The 22,746-nt window shown below is 41.5% G+C and overlaps 2 protein-coding genes across 4 annotated transcripts in view; both read right to left on the bottom strand.

Moving 5' to 3' along the window:
- Positions 1–20,335, bottom strand: part of MRPS6 (mitochondrial ribosomal protein S6) — a 69,076-nt gene extending 48,741 nt beyond the window's left edge. Inside the window, exon 1 of the mRNA XM_024102751.2 lies at positions 20,200–20,335. Within this exon, the coding sequence (XP_023958519.1) occupies positions 20,200–20,244 (45 nt within the window). The 5' untranslated portion in view covers positions 20,245–20,335. The remainder of the gene's footprint in view (positions 1–20,199) is intronic.
- SLC5A3 (solute carrier family 5 member 3) overlaps positions 1–20,341 on the bottom strand; it is a 29,020-nt gene extending 8,679 nt beyond the window's left edge. The window contains exons 1-2 of one of the 3 annotated variants that reach the window (XM_024102750.3): positions 20,200–20,341; positions 6,484–6,612 (exon numbers count right to left, since the gene is read on the bottom strand). The gene's annotated coding sequence lies outside the window, so the exon portion shown is untranslated. The other 2 variants (XM_042855802.2, XM_008165229.4) reach the window with 2 other exon arrangements.
- Positions 20,342–22,746: the final 2,405 nt, after the last annotated feature.

Genomic DNA, 22,746 nt, shown 5'->3' with positions numbered 1-22,746 from the left:
TTAAATGACCAAAAAAAAAAAAAAAAAAAAAACCAAAGTCAAATACCCCCAACACCAAAATGCATTCTTATTAGGGATTTCCATTCCCCCTCCCCCCACGCTCCCCAAATCCTCACAGGATTAAAGTCTATTTTAAAAGACATTAAAATAAGCCCTTCCACTTTTGCGTGAGCATAGAAAGACATTTTACATTATGAAAAAGTTTACTTGGATAGTCCTTTTTTGAATTTCCCCAGGATTCCACCCTAAACAGCCCAGGTTCACGCTTGCCAGATCCTGAAGTGATGTCACAATTCTGTGTGATGGACATACTGGCCACAGCTTCCAGCAGCTCCCATTGGCCTGGAGCAGCGAACCACGGCCAGTGGGAGCCGCGATCGGCCGAACCTGCGGACGGGGCAGGTAAATAAACCGGCCTGGCCTGCCAGGGGCTTTCCCTACACAAGCAGCGTCCCAAGTTTGGGAAACACTGGCCTAGTCAAAACTGTTTTACTTCATCTAAACCAGGGGAGAGGTGACCAGGGCAAACAGCATGGTCAGGGTTAATGGAGAGAGTCCTACCAGTTCAGGGATAGAGACCAAGTTCCTGCCCTGCCCTCCACCTGCCAATTCAGCTTACAAATACAATGAAGTGTGTAGCCCTCTAGTTGTTTTTGTGATTCAATGCACACTACTTCTTGTAACTGTATGTGTTTTAATTGGAATGAGTTGATTTCAGTCTGAGGGGGGAGGGAGGGAAAAAAATATATCTTGTTTACATTAAATAGTTTTGGTAATTAAAAAACCCAACTACAGAAAATAACCTCAAAATATGCCAAATTTATTTTCAGAATTTGCTATTTCACGGTTTCCACCAGCCAGAGAAGTTCCAATTTACTCTTCACCACCACTTTTTTTTTTTTATTAAAGTGTTGGTTTTGGTAGTTCCAAATAAAAAAAAAAAAAATGTTTTTTGTATATCAACTCTCCTTCTGTTCCACAGAGCTTGACAAAAGCACCTTACCACTTCTACCAATCAGCATTGATTTTCATAATTCATTTTTGTCCACCACCACTTTTTAGTTATTTAAAATTAAATAAACATTGTGGTTTTATAAAGACACAGAAGGCCATAGGAATACAGCTAAAAATAAAAGCTATTTTCAAGTCAAAATTGTTTCCATAGCCTTTAGTGATTAATCTGAAACTGTTCTCTTTTACTAGCGTTCATTTTATATAGGAGAGGGAGAAATGAACATTCTTGATTTAGGTTTTTGTGAAAAGGAAGTTCCATGCGAGGTTGTGGTTGACACTTGTAGAAGTCACATCAATCTGGACTAAAAATATTGTCTCATTGGTGCTTGCACCCCTATCACAAATGCTTTAAAACAAACAGATGTTGGACAACGCTAATATACAGAGATAAACAGCTGAAATATAGTTCTATTGGTTGTCCTAAACTGATCTTTTGTTTCTAGGAGCCAGTAGGCCTGTGATCTACTTTGATCCTTTGAACGCTGGCGATTCTCTCTGTCAAGGAAGGAGATACATTAGCAAAAATCAACTCTACAGTTAAGATAAGGATGTGTTTTGTGCCTAATGCAGGGATTCAGCCTATGTTTATTAGGATTGGAAGGATTAGATTTACCTGTAAATGTCGATTTCACTACATACATGAAAACCAATTAAGTACTGCCATCACTAATTGCTTATCTGTAACTTTCAGTTAAGTCAGGAAAATGCTGCTTGAGAAGTTAAGAGTTTGATTTAAGGATATTTACTTTGTATATTTTGACAGAGGATGTTCACAATTTGTATTTTAGCAGTTACAAAACTAATTTTTTGAATCTCAACATCTACAGTCATTAAATAATTACTGTCCAAACCTGTCCCTATCTATTTTGTGCATATTTATTGTGTGAAGAATAGCAAGTCCTTCCTCCCTACCAAACTTAAAGCATTTACTGAGTACAGAATGAGTTTTCTGAGAATTTACAAGTGAGTTGACTATTCTGAGTTAAAAGTAAACTAAGAAATTTAGTACTCAAACCTGTTTTGTCCCAAATGATTTTACCACCACAAGAATTCAAGGTTTACCTAGGATTAAAAATTCATTGTGATCTTCAAATTTAGCATACGTACAAGAAGTTAGGTTGCAATTAAGTGTATTAATTGCTGTTTTAGCCAGTTATTATAAAATAGAGAGGGCCATGTATACAGCTCAGGTTACTCTTAAGTATGGACATCTGATTTAGTTACCTTTGATGTCAATCACTTTCCCTCTCTAGTTAATTTGGATCTTTCAATTCTGTGGGCTGAAGAAAGTCAATGGCACAAAGGAGCTGTACGTGTCAAGAGTTCTCACTAAGATTATTTGGCCTTCAACTATCATTGCATTAGCCTCAACTGTCATTACACTAAAAAAAAAATTATAGTTGCATTCTGTGGAAATTATGGGCCAGATTCGCCAGTATGCCCTGAATGTTTTGTGCTGCTTCACGGATACAGAGTCGCTGTAAAAATCATTTAATTGGCCAATGTGCTCCAGATGCTTTAGACTGCTCTGAAATGACAAAGCTGCCAGAGCACAACAACAAATACGGCCTTAAAACAAAAATGGTTTAAAGGTTCATATTACATATCTACAACTCAAACAATCACAGGGTAGCGTTCTTTGGGTTTCTTGTTTAGCATTCATGTGTGAAATTAATTTAAAAACAAAAACAAAAGATTCCCATATAAAACTAATGTTAAGACTGAGTTAAGGCTGAGAGTATGGATGAGTACCGTAAATAATTAAAAAGATGTAAACTCTTTTGCTGTTTCAGGAAACTATGACAGGTAACCATGCTGCTTAGTTACCGTGAGAATGTGCACTTCTCACTAACGCAGATGTGTTAACAGGAAAAAAAGGTTCCACTTCAGTCAACCATTTTTGCATACACCTCTACCCCGATATAACGCGGTCCTCAGGAGCAAAAAAAAATCTTACTGCATTATAGGTGAAAGAGCGTTATATTGAACTTGATCCGCCAGAATGCGCAGTCCCGCCCCCCCAGAGCGCTGCTTTACCATGTTATAGCCAAATTCATGTTATATCGGGTTGTGTTATATCAGAGTAGAGGTGTATTTGTATGAACTGGCCATTTTATAAAGCAGAACACCACACAAAAAAATAAAGTATTTCAGAACCAACGAAGATACTCAGTTTTTACATGAGAATATTTATATGTGATACAAAACAGACTGAGCACTCGACTGTAATCAATTTATCAAGATCATGAGTCTCAGACCACAGATCTGTTTTTAAATTCTTCATGGAAGAATTTAAAATTTACACTCATCCCCAAAAGGCACTGCAGATTAACTGGTCTATTCCATGGTTTAATTTATTCCTAAACAAGACAGTACACTGTAAATGTTTCCAAACTGCATGAAGCTTTTGGGTATGAATGTAAGGCACTACTTAGCTGCAAGTGCTTCTTTCATTATTTTTAAATGTCAAAGGTAATTACAATACAACATTAATTCCAAGATTTCATATATTATTTTAAGAAAAAAAGTATACAAAAGTAACCGCTCCCAGATGCATAATTTCTCTTAACCCAATGTAAGTAATAACTATAAAAAGGTGAGCCAAGAGAAGAGTAAAGTTTTAGTTCCTTGTCCTCCTATCTTATTGAAAAAAGTTTTGGACCTAAACTGGTGACACTGATACTAAGTGATCGATAGCAGTAATCAGACCCCAGTAGTGAAATCAGATATGCTGTAACAGTATACAAAAAGGCAGCTAGAGTGCATATTGTAGTGAACAGTCCAACCAGAATTATAATAGTTATAAAGAGTATTTGCCCTTTAATAAGTTGTCATATGTCACAACTGAGACACTGTCACTGGACATGTAGTATTTATTTTGGTTATAATGTTAAGAACTTCTTGAGAACTTGTCACCTACAGACAGGGCCAAACCACGCTTTAAATAGCTACTTTTCAAAAGCATCACTTTTGCAACTTTCAGACCTGGTTTGCGGTGTTCAGCCTGGTAAAGCTTTGAGGGAAATTTGCTGGGCAAAGATCAGAGGAACAAAGAAAAGAAAAAGGGAAGAATTTCCAGGGTTATGCTGGAATTAAGTTAAATAAGAAGCTGGTATAAGAAGTTACTCTGAACTGCTGTAGTGACGTACGTCTACACAGCAAAGAAAAACCTGCAGCTGTTACATTGCAGTGTAGACTTCTGGGCTCAGGCTGGAACCCTGGCTCTGGGACCTGGAAGTCTACACAGCAGTGTAACAGCCCTGCAGTCCAAGCCACGAGCCCAAATCGGCCCGTAAGAGCCAGCTACGGCCTTTTCTTTGCTGTGTAAACATACCTTCAGTGACAATGCAACAAATCTGTACTGACTACTGAAACTTTTCCACCTTCCTGATTAAAGAAGGACTCAAACATCTGCATGGGGAGACTATCAAGTCATGGGAATAGTGTTTGTGGCACTGACAAAACCAGGAGCAAGTCAAAATTGGTGCCAAGAACAGTGAATTTCAGCTCTGGCTACTTTCTGATTGGGCCATACCACAAGTACAAGAAAATTTTTCCTTTGTGTCAAACTGTTATATCAGATTTCTGTGCAAATATTAGTACGACTCAAACTGCTTTTTTTTTTTTTAAACATATTAGCTAAAGGCAAATTCTCAAAAAAGGATACAAGATACAGTAGCATAGATTCAGGGTAGGATTTATATGGCACACAGAGGTAGAAATATTATAAGGCAGGGATCAGCAATCTTTGGCACACGGCCCACCAGAGTAAGACCTCTGGCAGGCCGGACCAGTTTGTTTACCAGCCACATCCGTGGGTTCGGCCGATCGCAACTTCCACTGGCCACGGTTTGCTGTTCCAGGCCAATGGGAAGCAGCAGCCAGCACATCCCTTGGCCCGCACCACTTCCTGCAGCCCCCATTGGCCTGGAGGGGCAAACCGCGCCAAGTGGCAGCTGCGATTGGCCAAACCTGCGGATGCGGCAGGTAAACAAACCGGCAGGGGGCTTACCCTGGCGGGCTGCATGACAAAGGTTGCCGATCCCTGTTATAAGAACATATACTCTACTTGTTATTAGAATGGGAAAATGGCTCATACATCTAAGACCTATGTTTCTCAGATGTTCATGTGGATGATCCAGCCACCATTTAAAACTTTAAAGTCTGGAATGTTACAGGTAAGACAACTACAGTTTATGGCACAACTTATGTAGGATTCATGTAAGACTCTGATGTGTTGGTACATTAAATGCAGCTAGCTGTTGACACCAAGATTACATCTAAATTCTTATTACAGAAACAAAAACAAACAGCTATTTTGAAGTTTTAATCGGGTCCCTCAAAAAAAGACCATATAGAAATTCAGGCCTTACTCACAGTTCTTTAAAAGTGCTCGGTCACAACTGAAATTCAGAACTTTTTTAAAAGGAAGCTTTCCCAGCATGATTATCTGACAGATGGCCCTTTACATAATCCAGAGGAGGGAAGAGACCCACAGCTGCAGCCTTAAATGCTGCTTCCCCATCTCCTTTCCTTCCAGATGGTAAGCATTCCTGCTACGTTTTCCTTGACTCTTCTCAAGAAAGATATAGTCTATCCTGGCAACTCTCATTAAGAGGAAGAGACTATGTACAAAATATTCTCTTCAACCCCCACCTCCCTCCAAAATTATCTCTTTTCAAAATAAAAAAAATTGTTTCGGGGCAGATAAGTCACAGGTTACTAAAACTATGCATTCATTAGCAAGTTAGTGGACACATCTGTGCATAGCCTTGTAGAGTTAAAAAGTATTTGTCTGGAAAGGACATTTAACCTTTGCCCACCCCTTAGGTTTTCTCACAAAGGTATGCCTTAACTGCCTCCTATAAATCTGCAACCCCAGAGAAATGGATCATTAATACGAAGTTCAATACCTACATGGCTGAAAACCTTTCCAAACTATTAATGCTCCCAATTCCAGGAAAAGGAGCTGCCAAACCTAGTAGTTAGAATTTGAGTACATATTAGCCGTTAATCCACTTTTTGTCTATTGAAGTGACCCTGATAACTTTATTATACTAGAACCATCCTATGCTATTCAAGTTATGCAGCAAGTTCTTCCGATGCTGCAGTAATACATTCTTTTTTTTCCTTTCAGAGTATTTTTTAATGAGAATCTGGACAAGTGAAACACCTCTATGGATCAGATTACTTTTCTGTTGAGCTACACACAACTGTCTTTATGGGGTAATATAATGCATTTTGTCCAGATCCAGTACAGCATAGCAATTTTAAGTATACGTTCTTGTAGACAAACTTATGAGTTCTGTCTATGCAACAGAAGCAAATGTAGTAACTGGAGCTATACGGCCCAGTGAAACTGAAGGATGAAGTGACTCAAAGCACTGTTGTTGGGTCTAACATGCGTCTCTTAACATTTAAAAATAAATAATAATAATAATGCAGTTCACAGTAAAGACTTTTTCCTACCCATCAGGTCTGCAAATATCAGCATGGTCCTAAAAGAATCAAGTTGTGTTTTTTCCCCTAGCTCGTTCATCAGCTCTGTTGATGCATAAACCAGAATAGAATCTGCTCACTCTCTCATAACTGTTGGCTCTGCAATGCAGGAGTAAAAATAAGAAGATAGGATGTAATAAGTACAGGAAGCAGAAATGTTGAGTAAAAGTGCTTTAATAGACACTTTTCTGAACATAACTACATTTCAAACCCCCAAATTGCAATTATATTTTACTGTAGCAGCATGCAACCTGAATGGTCTGCTATACGGATATGTGTGCCTAATTAACATTAGGAGTTAAACAAGCATACTCAGAGGATAATAGGCCTCTAAGAATAAAGGGTAGTAGGCACAAAAACCTGACAGGTGTAGGCTATGGGGGGAGTGGAACACCCTGTAAATATACCACAAGTCTCAGGCTTTAGCAGGTTTGGGGAAAAAGAGGGGACCACAGCCAGGGACTTGCCACTCTTCCCAACACAGCCCTCTGCTGACCCCACAGATATTTTATGGTATGCAACCATGGCTGGCACAAGACAGCTGTGAAGAACTAAGACAACCGCAGTGCAGCTCCTGCTGGATCTGTGCTACAGGCAAGAGCCAAGAAAGTATAGAAGAGCAACCCCGTTGTGTAAGTGCCTCCACTTTCCTTCCCCATGAATCCTCAGGATTCAGATGCTGCATCTTCAACACTCTCCATGTTCCCAAAACCCCTCACATCTGAGGAAACAGGTTCGGGCCCCCATTTGTTCATTATAACAAAACAAAAGACATTTGCTTAAGAACAAAAAGCTTTTATAAGTTACATATATAAACATGGGACCCTAGACCTACTATAGTAATGTCAGTTACCAAATAACATGAAGAGTCTGTTCACGATTTAATAAAAAACCAAAAGTTTACGTTCTTTATACTTTGTTGCCTGAAGTTAATGTACCCAAACAAGAGTGACTTAATTTTCATACGTACTGAGCATCCTCTGCATCCCCTGAAAGTGCTCAGCACATCTGAAAATTAAACCACTTTTTTGGCAACCAAATTTTGAAAAATTTTGCCCAGGTCATTAGCAGGATTAAGGATGGCACAAAGTGGACACTGACCAGATAGACTCTTATGGTGGTCGAGCAGACTGGAAAAAAAAAAAAAAAAAGTCAATTGTGTACAGCTAATTACTGACAGCTAAGTGTCCGTATTATCAGTGATCCCTCCACAGCTGCAAAAGCCAGTGCCTACATAGGCTCAAGTACTAAGAAAAAGCAAGCTTTCACTGCACTGCTGGAAAAAACTAGAAGGAACATGGGCAAAGTGAGGTGCCTGATCTGTGAACATAAGAACGGCTGTACTGGGTCAGACCAAAGGTTCATCTAGCCCAGTATCCTGTCTACTGACTGTGGCCAATGCCAGGTGCCCCAGAGGGCATGAACCTAACAGGCAATGATCAAGTGATCTCTCTCCTGTCATCCATCTCCACCCTCTGACAAACAGAGGCTAGGGACACCATTCCTTACCCATCCTGGCTAATAGCCATTAACCTCCATGAATTTATGTAGGGATATAAAAGAAGGTACTAACAGTGATTCCCCCAAATGACAGTGACCCCCTCATAATTTGTCCCCCACACTTTAAAATTGTTTCACCAAGTACAAAAATCTTTTGGGTCTTCTGTTAAAACTTGTAAGCTACTGTCTGTAGAAACCATTGATTATATCTATCCTGTGAAAGATACTTTACTACTATGTAAAACTTACAAACAAGTTAATTGAGTTTGTTCTTGAAGTAATTGATACAATGTAAACAAACACTATAAGCTGTTAAGTGACTTTCACTTCATTCAACGGCTGCTAGGACAGACCCCCACCCTCTGTGATTAAAGGGCCAGGAGTTTCAAATGAATTAGCACACACACCCCAAAAGTGGTGGAGACAGTAAATTAAAATATGGTTAAGATATGGAATGTATGTTGATAAATGCTTGATGTACATAAATGGTTAGGGAGGTGCCAGCCTAGAAAAGGAGTATCCATCGGCCGAAGAATGTGTCAAGTGGATGACCAGAAACCCCCGGAGGGAAAACTGGGATCTACTCCATCACCTGGAAGGATGAGAAACACAAACTTTGGACAGTGTGGAGCCACCAGGAATGTGCCATCTGCTGATTGAGTCAGCAACAGCAGGATGAAACAGCTCCCATAGACTAACATGGGAATTAATTCCTATAAGAATGGACTCTAAAGACTGATGACTTTGAGTCTCTGGTTCTGCTGCCAGCCTCCAGGAGCATCAGGTGCACCTGACACGGACTCGGCTCCATCCTCATGACCAAGATACCTGGCCAGTAACTTGGCATGAGCAACTTCTAGGCTGGTAACTATAACACCTATACAGAACTTGAATGAATGATTGTGTAAATGAATATATATTATATATAATATCTCTCTCTCATATATATATATGTGTGTGTGTGTGTGTGTGTGTGTGTGTGTGTGTGTGTAAGAAATAAGTAGTCAAACAACGTTGTTTACTTTTATCTTTTGCTTTATCAGTATATTTACAATAAATGTGGCATCTTTGCCTTATCCTTCTTAATAAGATCCTGCTGGTTTTTATTCTATTGGTATAACATTTATCCAGTTCTTTTTTAAACGCTGTGATAGTCCTAGCCTTCACAACCTGCTCAGGTAAGGAGTTCCACAAGTTGACTGTGCGCTGTGTGAAGAAGAACTTTCTGTTAAAACTTTTTGTTTTAAACCTGCTGCCTATTAATTTCATTTGATGACCCCTAGTTCTTGTATTATGAGAATAAGTAAATAACTTTTCCTTTTCTCTACTTTCTCCACATCACTCATGATTTTATATACCTCTATCATATCCCCCCTTAGTCTCCTCTTTTCCAAGCTGAAAAGTCCTAGCCTCTTTAATCTCTCCTCGTATGGGACCCGTTCCAAACCCCTAATCATTTTAGTTGCCCTTCTCTGAACCTTTTCTAGTGCCAGTATATCTTTTTTGAGATGAGACCACATCTGTATGCAGCATTCAAGATGTGGGCGTACCATTGATTTATATAAAGGGAATATATTCTCCATCTTATTCTCTATCCCCTTTTTAATGATTCCTAACATCCTGTTTGCTTTTTTGACCGCCTCTGCACACTGCATGGACATCTTCAGAGAACTATCCACGATGACGCCAAGATCTTTTTCCTGATTCGTTGTAGCTAAATTAGCCCCCCATCATATTGTATGTATAGTTGGCGTTATTTTTTCCAATGTGCATTACTTTACATTTATCCACATTAAATTTCATTTGCCATTTTGTTGCCCAATGACTTACTTTTGTGAGATCTTTTTGAAGTTCTTCACAGTCTGCTTTGATCTTAACTATCTTGAGCAGTTTAATATCATCTGCAAACTTTGCCACCTCACTTTTTACCTCTTTCTCCAGATCATTTATGAATACGTTGAATAGGATTGGTCCTAGGACTGACCCCTGGGGAACACCACTAGTTACCCTTCTCCATTCTGAGAATTTACCATTAATTCCTACCCTTTGTTCCCTGTCTTTTAACCAGTTCTCAATCCATGAAAGGACCTTCCCTCTTATCCCATGACAACTTAATTTACGTAAGAGCCTTTGGTGAGGGACCTTGTCAAAGGCTTTCTGGAAATCTAAGTATACTATGTCCACTGGATCCCCCTTGTCCACATGTTTGTTGACCTCTTCAAAAGAACTCTTAATAGATTAGTAAGACACAATTTCTCTTTACAGAAACCATGTTGACTTTTGCCCAACAATTTATGTTCTTCTACGTGTCTGACAATTTTATTCTTTACTATTGTTCCGACTAATTTGCCCGGTACCGACAGACTTACCGGTCTGTAATTGCCGGGATCACTTCTAGAGCCCTTTTTAAATATTGGCGTTACATTAGCTATCTTCCAGTCATTGGGTACAGAAGCCGATTTAAAGGACAGGTAACAAACCTTAGTTAATAGTTCCGTAATTTCACATTTGAGTTCTTTCAGAACTCTTGGGTGATGCCATCTGGTCCCGGTGACTTGTTAATGTTAAGTTTATCAATTAATTCCAAAACCTCCTCCAGTGACACTTCAATCCGTGACAGTTCCTCACCTACAAAAGCTGGCTCAGGTTTTGGAATCTCCTTAACATCCGTGAAGACTGAAGCAAAGAATTTGTTTAGTTTCTCTGCAATGACTTTATCGTCTTTAAGCGCTCCTTTGTATCTTGATCATCGAGGGGCCCAACTAGTTGTTTAGCAGGCTTCCTGCTTCTGATGTACTTAAACATTTTGTTATTACCTTTTGAGTTTTTGGCTAGCCGTTCTTCAAACTCCTCTTTGGCTTTTCTTATTACATTTTTACACTTAATTTGGCAGAGTTTATGCTCCTTTCTAATTACCTCACCAGGATCAGATGAGACCCAGACAAGAGCCTCCAAAGTAGTATAAACAGAGGGTTGACAAGGAAAGGGAGCAACACATTTTAACAAGTTTTCAGGTTAACATGGTAACACTCAGGCAGCTGTGACTGGCTGAAACCACCCTGCCAACTAAGGCAATAGAGGCAGAATGAAGGAGCTGCCCTCTGACTCCTAGAGGTTGCCTCTCCACATCAAGGTTGAGCCATGCTGGCAAGAAGCTTGAAGCAGCTTGCACTGCCTGCAACACATGTATAGAGAAATTTTAAAAAATTAACAGAGGGAGGGGGTTAACCAAAAACAAAACAAACCACACACACCCCCACACACAGGGGAAGTATAGCAGCAGGTACTACCCCAAACTACTTATTTACTAGATAGAATCCTTGAACTACATAATCTTAGTGCATGCAAGACAGAGCCCATGCTCATATTAAAGAGTCCGTGGATGAAGACACATTATTACACCACAGTAATACCACTGTCATTATTTAAATTGATTGTTTTCTTAGGAGAAATACTTAATGTGCACTGCATTCCAAAAGACTTCTGTTAATGAATCAGAGCAATAGCTAGAGTTATGAATAGAGCAGATATTGGTTATGTGGATTTCTCCATAGAGCTCTACCAATACCAGCAAGTTCTATTCTGGGGCTTCTCTTGTACAAGGGACTGATTATGCCAACCTCTGTAGACTTTTTCTAGCGTCCAATGAGAATTAGTATGAAGTCAAACTTTCATTTGTAACCCAAGCCAAAATCTGAAGCCAGGACTCCAGTAGTGAAAGGCCAGCGTATTAACTAAGTGTTCCAACTAGTATCCCCTGTTTTCCTCTAATCAAAAACTGAGTCCAACACTTCTATTTTTCAACCCATTTTCCATGCCTTTAGAACTCCATCACTACTCTAGGTTATAGTACTCTCACCCTTACAGCACATTTATTTTTGTGATGAGACTATAGGGCCAGAGCTTAAAAAATTGTACTAAAAGACAGTCCTCTAAATCCATACTTAGATGCCTAAATATGTAGAGCAGATTTCAAAAGAGCTTGGCCGGAGGGGTGGGGATGCAGAGGGAGAAAGATGTTTGTTTTTGAACAAACAATACTGGTTCCTGTTTTTCTGGGTTCATAATCAGGGCTGCAATAATTTCTGAACATTAATAAGTTCAAACCATGTGGGTAATCAGAAATGAAGGGAGGCATAAAGCAACTCTAAATGTTATGCCCTTTCTGCAGGTTTGAGCTGTGTCCATCTTACCAAGTTCTCTCAAGCAGCAGCTTATGAAACTGACATGAGGCCACAAATATTGCACTGAAAAATGTAAGGTCCTTTTAAAGTGACATTTCAGTTATGTTGCAGACTTCATCAACTTTTATGTAAGGATATTAAGCAGGTATATATATCATGGTCTGAATACATAATAACTTGAAATAGTTTTAGAGTTCAGCTCCACAACAGTGAGAAACCATGAAAACCTCAAGAGTCAAGGCTATTCATGTAAACTCTGCCCCATAAAGATGCCATCATCCAACCTTTCCTTCTTTCAACAAAGGGTACTGAAGATGAGCATGAAACATTGGTTTTATAATTTGCCTCATACATATCACCAGCACTAAATGGGCTGCTGTGTCACATCACAAGTTCTTTTCACATACATACATCCTCTAATTTCATGCAGATTTATAGAGAACACATTTTAGGACCATTTAAAACTACATTAGGTGCAATGTTAAGGTGTGCTGGAGACATGTTCTGTGTATCGTTGGCCCCCCTCTTGTAACCCTTCTAATCTGGCAGGCCATAGGAGGTTGAGGAGAAGGAGCTGATGGGAGGGAGGGGGCAGAAAACAAACCAAAAAACCCCAAAAAGTTTCTGCTAGCCACCCATCACACCATGGAGGAGAGTCCTGATACTGCTGGCCTTCTATGGTTCACAGAGATCAAGTCCCATTCCTACAAATCCTTGTAGATCCTCAGGATCCAGGCTCTTCTCCCTGATGAATGGACAACTTCCTAATGTCCAAAGGACTGGAGCTCTTTTACTTTTGTTTGAAGGACAGGAGAAATGCAGGTGGCATGAGACTTGGAACCGGACAGAAAAACTCCCCCCCATCCAGCATTTTGGGAAGGGAGAAGGGTGAGTGACAAGGAGCGATTAACTCTTTCATTACTCCTCAAGCACCATGAAGTAGGGGGAATGATGGCAGAAGGACCCCAGAGAGTAAAGGATCCCTTCTCTTACTCACCTTCCTCCTCAAGCCCATTCAGGAGCTCCCCGTGAGTAGAGACCCCTTCCCTTAACTGCTTATGAGCTCCGGCCAGCCTGTGGTCTTTCCTTTTTCAAGTCAACAGGGCAAGGACTGCAGGCCCTGATGAGCATGAAAAGCCCCTTTGGCCTCAAGAGATAAGGCAGCAGGGGTGTACCCAAAGAACCTAGGCTTGAGAGTGGGGCTAATTGGCTTTACATGGTTTACTGAGTGCTTTCTTTGAAAGCCTTAAGGTCCACATCTTGTGGATTTTAGAAGGGGCCCAAAATGAAAACGTACTTTAAATATGATGCAGCAGTCACACCCTAGTAAATACCACAATTGAACTGAAAGGCCATTATATAGGAAGTTAGTGTCAGATTTATTGTACATGGTGTTGTTGTAGCCATGTCCATCCAGGATATCAGAGAGACAAGGTGGGGATGGGGTAAATCTCTTTTATTGGACCAACTTCTGTTGGTGTGAGAGACAAGCTTTCAAGCTACACAGAGTTCTTGACCTGAAGAAGAGCTTTGTGTAGCTCTAAAGCTTGCCTCTCTCACCAACAGAAGTTGGTCCAATAAAAGATAGTTACTCCACCCTGGTCTTGTCTCTTAGTAGTAAAGGTACAATAAATCCAAAACTCTTTAAAAAAGAGTAATTGTGTTTAAGTCCATTGAATATGTTCTCATTTCTTGTCCTAGAATGAGAACTACTATGGGTTTATGGAAAATAGAGCCTGTAAAGTTAACTTGATTTTTTTTAATGAGATTACAAAATTGGTTACTAACCACTAATAGTGGTTACATAACATACTTTGAAATCGTTTACAGTAGTCTCTCGAACTGCACCATTTTGATTAAAAATACTAGAAAGATATAAAATTAACATAGCACACAATAGTGGATTTAAATCTGGCCAACAGATAGGTCTCAAAAAAAAAATGTGACCCTAAATGGGAAATAGTCACCAGGCAGGTCTGTTTCCATTGGTGTCCTGAAGGGATCTGTTCTTGGCCCTACACTACTTAACATTTTTTATTAATGGCCTAGAAGAAAACATCATCACTGAATCTTTGCAATGACACAAAAATTGGGAGAGTGGTGTGGCAATCTGGATCACCTGGTAAACTGGCACATGCAAACAGTGTAAACATATCCATCTAAGAACAAAAATGGTAGGCCATACTTACAGGATGGGGGACTTTAGCCTAGGAAGCTGTGACTATGAAAGAGATTTGGGGGTGGTGATGGAGGATAATCAGCTCAACATGAACTCCCAGTGTGATGCTGTGGCCAAAAGAGCTACAGCAATCCTGGGATACATGAACAGGAGAATCTTGAATAGGAGAAGAGAATTTATTTTACCACTGTATTTGGAACTGGTGCAACTGCTGCTGAGAGTACTGTGTCCAGTTCTGGTGCCCACAGTTCAATAAGTATGTTGATAAGTCAGAGAGGGTTCACAGAAGAGCCAAGTGAATGATTAAAAGATTTAAAAATCTGATTTACGGTGTGATCAACTCAAGGAGTTCAATCTGTTTAGCTTAACAAAGAGAAGGTTAAGGGGTAACTTGATCACAGCATACAAGTATCTACATGGGGAACAAATATTTAATTGTAGGCTCAAAGGTATAACGCGATCCAATGGCTGGAAGTTGACACTAGTTGAATTCAGACTGGAAATAAGGCGTAAATTTTTTAACCATGATAGTAGTTAGCCATTGGAACACTGTACCAAGGATTAATGATGGAGACTCCACTGTGACAATTAAAATCAGGATTGGATATTTTTCTAAAAGATGTGCTCTAGGAATTATCTGGGGGGGGGGGTGGAAGTTCTATGGACTGTCTTGTACAGGAGGTCAGACTAAATGATCATAATGACCTTCTAGCCTTCGAATCTATGAATCCCATACACACCTGTAAAATGATCTAGTAATTTAACTGCCTATATGACATGGCCATAGAATTTCCCCAAGATAATATCAGTGCTTCTCTTTTAGAAAGGCATGTAGTCAGTGATGGAGCATTCACCATTACCTTTGGTAAATTGTTCCAATAGCTAATTAACCTCACAGTTAAAAATGTAGGCCTTATTTCCAGTCTGAATTGGTCTAGCTTCCATTTCCAGCAATTGGATCATGTTATACCTCTCTCTGCTAGACTGATGAGCAAATTTTACAAGTGGACAAACTGAAGTACAAAGATTAAATGACTTGCCCAGTCACAAGATAAATGAGCCAAGATTAGAACTCAGGTTTCCAGAATCAGTCTTCTGTATTACTGCACCTCCCATCACTCTTCTTCATTTACACAATCCACTGCCCCCTATCCACTGTTCTGCTCAACCCATGTCTGTGCCTGCTCACGTCCAGAATCACTGTATGGACCATGAGCCAAACAGACTGCCATCTCCTTTTTCCCCACTCCAGAGTCCATTTTAACTGAATTAGGCATAAGAGTCTATCTGCATGAAGCCCAATGCAGAATTAAGGCCTATCTAAACCTCACAGAAGTCAGTGGGAATCTGCATGGGTCTACCTACAGGGATTCCCTTAAAAGATCAGGAATTTTCAAATCACATTTCAAATATGAGGTACTGTACCTCAGTGAAGGGTTAACTCATGTCCTAATGTATACGGTATGCTAGTGTCTGTAACTTGAAGAAAATTTATTTAACCAATACATCAAAGGCACTTGTCCTTAGTTAGGAAAATTTTAATTGTTAAATCCTGACTACTTAAATTAGATAGACTGGCTATTCAAACTAAAGAGAGCTAAACTATTTTCTGAAACAATAAAATCCTCTGCACGCACACACACCCCAAACGCATAACCCACACTTTGATAACTCAACTTTTAAAAAGAAAATGGATTATTTTTATATGGGCCTGAGAAACATCAGATATTTCAGTCCAGAAGGTACTACTCGTAGAAAGTTTATTTACATACAAGGCTTGCAAAAGGAAGTGCTTTCACAAGAATAGTTATAGCAGGAGACAGAGCTCTCACAGGGAGCTGGACCCAGACTCTTCTCTTGCAGGCATGAGTACATAATGACTACACATCTCACAGTGTTAAGTCAAAGAAGTGTAGCATATATTTAGTGCCTAACTTTTTCACAGTAAACTCTTCATGCTGTCTATGAGCCTAGTGAGAGACAGGGATGGGAAGAGGAATCTACCTGTAAGTTACTCCAGCAGGCAAAGGAAGAAAGTAGAGAATTTTGTCTGAACTTACTAAACTATGAGGTGCTGATATAACCACTTAAGGTCTCACAAACATTTATAGATCAAAAAATAAATACAAGAAATGCTAACTAGTAGGAAAGAAAAAGTACAGGATTAAAAAAAAAAAAAATCTGCTTCTTAACCTCTTCCTAGGAAGAAAAACAAAAAGTAAGAAATATCAAAAGCTCAGTTGTATAAAGATCGAGTTGTCAGGCAGCACTTTTGTCCATAGCCTGGGCTTCCCTAATATGGATGAATGTTCTCCACAGCAGGCAGAGAATTTATTGAAACATGGCAACCTGCTTAGATGGCAAACAATATATGTTGAAAAAAAAGTTAGCATGCGAACATAAAGTCAAACTCAGAAGCAAGGGCAGCCTTAGAGAATCACAAGATATTCTTGAAATTATTTGCTGAAACAGGAGAATTATATATGAAAAAAGTTAATTGATACTGCATGATCCATGCAATTGGTTACAAAACTGAGTTCATCCCAAAACCCCTGAATATATTCTTCTCTTGAAGGGAACTAATAAAATATTGAACATGAAAGTAGACTGCTGATTCAGTTAGAAGAAAACTAACTATAGGATTTATTGAAGAGAGGTATACCAACGCACAAGTCAAGCTGCAGGAAGAGGCAATGCCACACAAGGGATCAGAGTATAGGTCCCATGTCTGTCCTACGCTTCCAGGCTGGCAGCATTTCCTGAAGGAATGTCTCATTGCCCCCTTCAGGTCAATCTAAGGAACAACATTAGAGCAAGACAAAACCGTTTCAAGCCCTCACTGACTAGAAGGTTCATCACCACAACTGGGAGAACAGGCAGGAAGTTTCCTGAAGAGTTCCCCTTTCCCCAGACATTCCCTTGGAACTGACTTGAAATGTCACTACCCTCTCCTCCTGAAGACTCGCCTTTGCTACAATGCCTATAATGTGGGCCGGGCTGGGGGGGGGAGGGGAAGAGAATGTTAGAAAGAATTAGCAGTTAATCTATTTACAATAAAAAAAAAGGAAGTATTATAAGAGATTTATTGTGTACCACTACCTTCACCTTTCATGTCACTTGTAATCTTGGGACTCTAAACTCTTCAAGGCAGAAAAGTACATCTCCATACATTTGTGCTGCACCTGTTACATGGAGCACTCTATCCTTATTGTGACCTCTTGTTAAGGAGAGGAAGATTTTCAAAAGCAGAAGTGGCAGTTAAGCACCATACTGGCATTCAAAGCCTTTGTGTCTTTGAAAGATCTCTTCCATACATATTAAATAATTTGGACAAAATGAGTACCCCAGCTGGAGACCGTGACAGAACCAAAGTCTCACATGCTATTTCTTGGATTGCAGTTGCAAAGATGTCTCAAATATAGAAACAATATTTAAACTTTTTCTAGAAAGTCATCACTAGGGTTGGTTCTTTGTTTGATCAGGAAATACTAAATAGTGTCAAATTCAAATCTAGTTTATTCAGGACCCAGCTATGTGTATTAAATCATTCAATTCCATATATTGGTTAATGCAATTCATTACAGGATTTCAGACTATTAGCCCAAACTGAATTTTCTTGCTTTGGTGTGTTTACATCACAGCCTTAGTAATAGTTTTTACACTTAAGAATCCTTAAAATACAAAGTTTTCAACCCAGCATGCCGTGCAGGGAGAGATCTTATAGGGCTCATTAAAACAATCCACTTCTTGAGATTCAGCACCACCACTTTAGGGAAGCTCCACAGTCAGCATAGAATTGCTCTTTAAAGGGTTTTAACTGCACAGAAAGTCAAACTGCAGCAAGATATTCGTAGACAGCAAGTTAGTTAGTTTACCAATTAAAACGAGACTTAAAATGAACTCCAGATTTTAGAGTTATGATACAAGGAGTAGGTTAGAAAAACTTAAGTTTCTAGACCTAGCTTAATTTCACCAGAACTACAGAGCAGTTAACGCAATCATTTTAGTCTGCGGAAATGCCTTAAACAAAGAACATTTGTTAACAAAGTACATACTGGAGAGTCAAACTTTTTAAAAGAGTATTTTAGTTGTTACCATAATGGTTTACTGTAAGTGTATAAATGCAGATAGGAGGCATTCTGTCACTATAAGCACATCTCTGCTTCATCATGTTCTAACCCCAGGAATGTTTGTGAGGCTCTTCAAAGCCACAGTACTCCTAGTCATGCTTGCATTATAATTTTTTGTTTGTACGTCACTGTGTTGTCAGATCTGTGATACCTTCCCTCCCAATTCAAATGCAGAAAGCTTGCAATGTATAATGTAACCGCCACACCTCACTTTTTTTTAAATCTAACAGAGGTTACATGTAAAACGAATGGAAATGTACTAGTGTTTAGCACAAGATAACATGCTCAAACAACAGAAAGATGGAATTAAATTAATAGCAGAAAATTAAACATTTCAGCACTATTACAAATATATCAAAAGAATAGTTAAAGATGAAAGTCAGCAAGAATACATTAACAACATGTAATTTGTAGGATTAAGACTTAAAAGGGTACCTACACTAATAGAAAAGCTGATGCATTTAGACAGTAGTGTTGTGCAAGGACCCTATGCAGTAAGCTTTATAGCAGTAGATAAAGATGGGTTGTGTATGTAGCTTAGCATGAGAGGCAGGAAAGAGGAATACCAAATATTCACCTTACACTAGGGTGTGTTTCAAAGTCCTGCCTACATTAGGGAAATTAAGAGAAATAACAAAGAAACCCCATACATACATAGCCAATGCTGATTTGGCTCCCTATGCAGACCTATGAGCAATTTTTTTTTTTTTTCTTAATAAACACAAATCATCTAATCCTGTTCCTAGGCACTCAAAACCCTGGCAGCATCTGGCAACCAGTGACACCAGTGACACTCTGAGAGCACTATCGTTATCAAAGGAGCTCAACTGGCATTAGCAACAGTGGAAACCATCTGAAAGATTTCCCTAACATGGGCAGGGTCAGAAGGTCACAATGCTGGCTCTCTCTCCCTTGCACAAAAAGGTAATGCTGTAACTTACAAGAGTGAGACCTTTGTGAGGAGAGAGAGCACCTAGCAGCAACTGCTGTAACTATCCTAGCACCTACTACAGTGCTTAATTTGTGTCAGGGCTAGGCTTGACATCAGTTATGAAAGTAAAATAAACTGCTTGAACCCTGGCACCTCTTTCATTACAAATTAAACACTGACCTGCTATAAGCCACCATAGGTGTGGAGAGGAGCCACAGTGTAACCAGTGCTGAGCCTAGGGTTGCCAACCCTCCAGGGCTGTCCTGGAGTCTCCAGGAATTAAAGATTAATCTTTTGTTAAAGATAATGGCATGTGTTGAAATCTCCAGGAATTCATCCAACCAAAGTTGGCAACCCTAGCTGAGCCGGGGCAAGGGCAGGAAAGGGCATGCGGTGGGTGCGGGGCCGAGAGGAAGTTCTTTCACAGGCCAGTTGGGCACCTCACACTTCCCCCTCCCCCCCCCGGCACTTGCCCAGCTGAGCAGCCCAAACCCCAGGCCTTCAGGCACCGGCACAACAGGTTTCCCCTTTTTTCCCCGCGCAGCCCAGGGCAGGCGAGACCTGCGAGCCCATCCCCATGACACGCACGTGCGCGCTCAGCCCGCGGGGCAGCGGCACTGGCCGGAGGCGGGAGGCCGAGGGGACGAGCCAGGGCGCGGGCCAGGGGAGCCAGGCGCTGCCGGGCGGGCTGGGCGCACGCGCCCGGCAGCGGGCTGGCGGGAGAGCCACGCGGGGCAGGGGCCGGGTCCCTCCCTCACTCACCCTCTGCATGGCTTTCAGGATCAAAGCCAGCTCATAGCGGGGCATCCTGCCGGCGGCGGAGAGATGGGGCAGAAAGGGGGGCGCGGCCCGCGGCTGCTGGAGGGCGGCGGGGCTGGGGCTGCTCCGGCGCGGCGCGGCTGGGTCCCAGGCTGCACAGGCAGGAGGCGGGCGAGTGTCGCTGCTTAAAGGGCGCCACCGCCAGCTGCGCAGGCTCCTCAGCGCCGCCCCCCGCCGGCCTCGGAGCCAGGCGCCACCCCCCAGTCCGTCCCCCGCCCCCGGCCGGGCTAGACGCGCCCCCTCGCCCCCCACGCGCGCCCCCTCCGGCCCGCAGCCCCGCTCTGTCCCCAGCGGGCCTGGGGCTGCGCGGGGCCGGCGCCCGGCGGGGGTCGCAGGTCCGAAGCGTGCGGCGGGGTGGGGGTAGGGGGGGGGACTCCGAGCCGCGTGCGTGAGGCGCCAGCCCCGCCCCCCTCATGCGGCGGCTTCCGCGCTGCTGCTGCTGCAGGGAGTGGAAGTTTCCACTGTGCCCGCCCCCAGCAGGCACACACGGGTACACACACCCCGCTCGGGGAGAGCACGGGGCAGCCGAGCCAACGGGTGACACACGCACACAGTGACCCCCCGTCAGTGACAGCCGGCCTCACTGATATCCCCGGGTGGTGGGGGCAGCTGGCAGGATGTTCCAGAAACGTCGGCACAGACACAATCCTGTGTCAGAAACACCGACCCACCCTGCCCCACACCAGGCAACCAGCATCAGAGATCCCACATACATACACTAGGGCCAGTGACTCCCTGCCCCACAAAGACACGCTGCCAGTGGCGCGCACGCGCACACACACACACACACACACACCCACCCCACTCATGGAAAGGGAAAACACTTCATTCATGGCAACTGCATCTGTATTCTCCTGGCTCCTCAGCCATCACCCGTCTTGGACAGAGACCTGCATCTCTCCCCCTCCTGACCAGGGTTTTTCTATACACAGTTCCCTACAAGCCAGACTGCCTAAACAGGCCAGTGTCTGTAGGTTGTTTTCTCTCCAAACGTTATGAACAGCGTAATTGCCTATAGTTATAATTTACCACTGAGCATTTTAAAAGCCATGAACCCACAACTGGGTTTTTCCTATGGTTACAAGTTCACAGTTCTCTCAGAATCAGAGCCAGAACCCAAACTGGGCAGATTAGTCTGTTTCCTTATACAGATCAGGCCTTTGTCCTCCAACCTCCAGGAACAGGTAATCAGCAGACAGTTAGCTTTTTGAAGCCCTGCTCTGAGGTGGTGGGTTTTTGCATAACCAGAGGTGGGGAATTTGCATTAACCTCCCCCTAGATATTTCCCAGGAAATCCATTTCACACTTAGTATCTAAAAAAATCCAATCTTGTCTGGCACAATTTCAGTATAGTCCTTTGAACTCCCAGCCCTCACATCACATCTCCCCCACTAGAGAGGTAACAATCCCAGCCCACAACAATACATAAACTTTGCATTTAATACAGTAAGATTTTCCAAGGATATTTCAGGAAATTGCTATATCTGTCACATGCCCCTCCCCCTCCCCCCCCCCCCACACACACATCAGGGCAATGATACACTCTGCCAATGACACCATTGCCACACATACATGCCAGTATTCCAAAAATATTAATACACATCCCTGTGCCCCACCAAAAAGAGACTCTTACACACACAACTACCCATGCAAGACACATGCACAACTTGCCCTGTGATCCAGAGAGAAGCACTCACCCATTCCTTAAGTCCCTCCCAAATATATGAATACAGTTTTGTGAGGTCCTTCATCTACATACATACAGTCTTTATTGAGACCTCCAGCACCATGCTCAAACACCAATGCCTGATACACACACCTTTAGAACCCCCATGCAAACACACCAATGTTTGAGGTCCCCACGTGCGCAAACACAAACACACACACGAGCTTCCTAATCACACCCCTTTATGAGGCATCCTATATACACCTGTGTGGGAAGCCCCTACTACATATGCAACTCCCCTTCAGCTCCCCTGTCCTCCCCCCCCCCCCCCATCACCACACACACACACACACACACATAAAAGGATCTCACAAAACTGGGGGACTGGGCAACAAAATGGCAGATGAAATTCAATGTTGATACATGGAAAGTAGGGCTGTCGATTAATCGCAGTTAACTCATGCAATTAACTCAAAAAAATTAATCACTATAAAAAAATTAATCGTGATTAATCGCAGTTTTAATCACACTGTTAAATAATAGAATACCAATTGAAATTTATTAAATATTTAGATGTTTTTCTACATTTTCATATATATTGTATTCTGTATTTAACTGAAATCAGTGTATATTATTTTTTATTACAAATATTCGCAAAATATCATTGTAAAAATGATAAAAGAAATAGTATTTTTCAATTCACCTCATACAAGTACTGTAGTGCAATCTCTTTGTTGTGAAAGTGCAACTTACAAGTGTAGATTTTTTTTTGTTACATAACTGCACTCAAAACTTTAGAGCCTACAAGTCCACTCAGTCCTACT

Source organism: Chrysemys picta, chromosome 1 (assembly GCF_011386835.1).
Source record: "Chrysemys picta bellii isolate R12L10 chromosome 1, ASM1138683v2, whole genome shotgun sequence".
Taxonomy (NCBI): domain Eukaryota; kingdom Metazoa; phylum Chordata; order Testudines; family Emydidae; genus Chrysemys; species Chrysemys picta.
The sequence above is the reverse complement of the archived record's forward strand: the minus strand, read 5'-3'. Positions and strand labels throughout refer to the sequence as shown.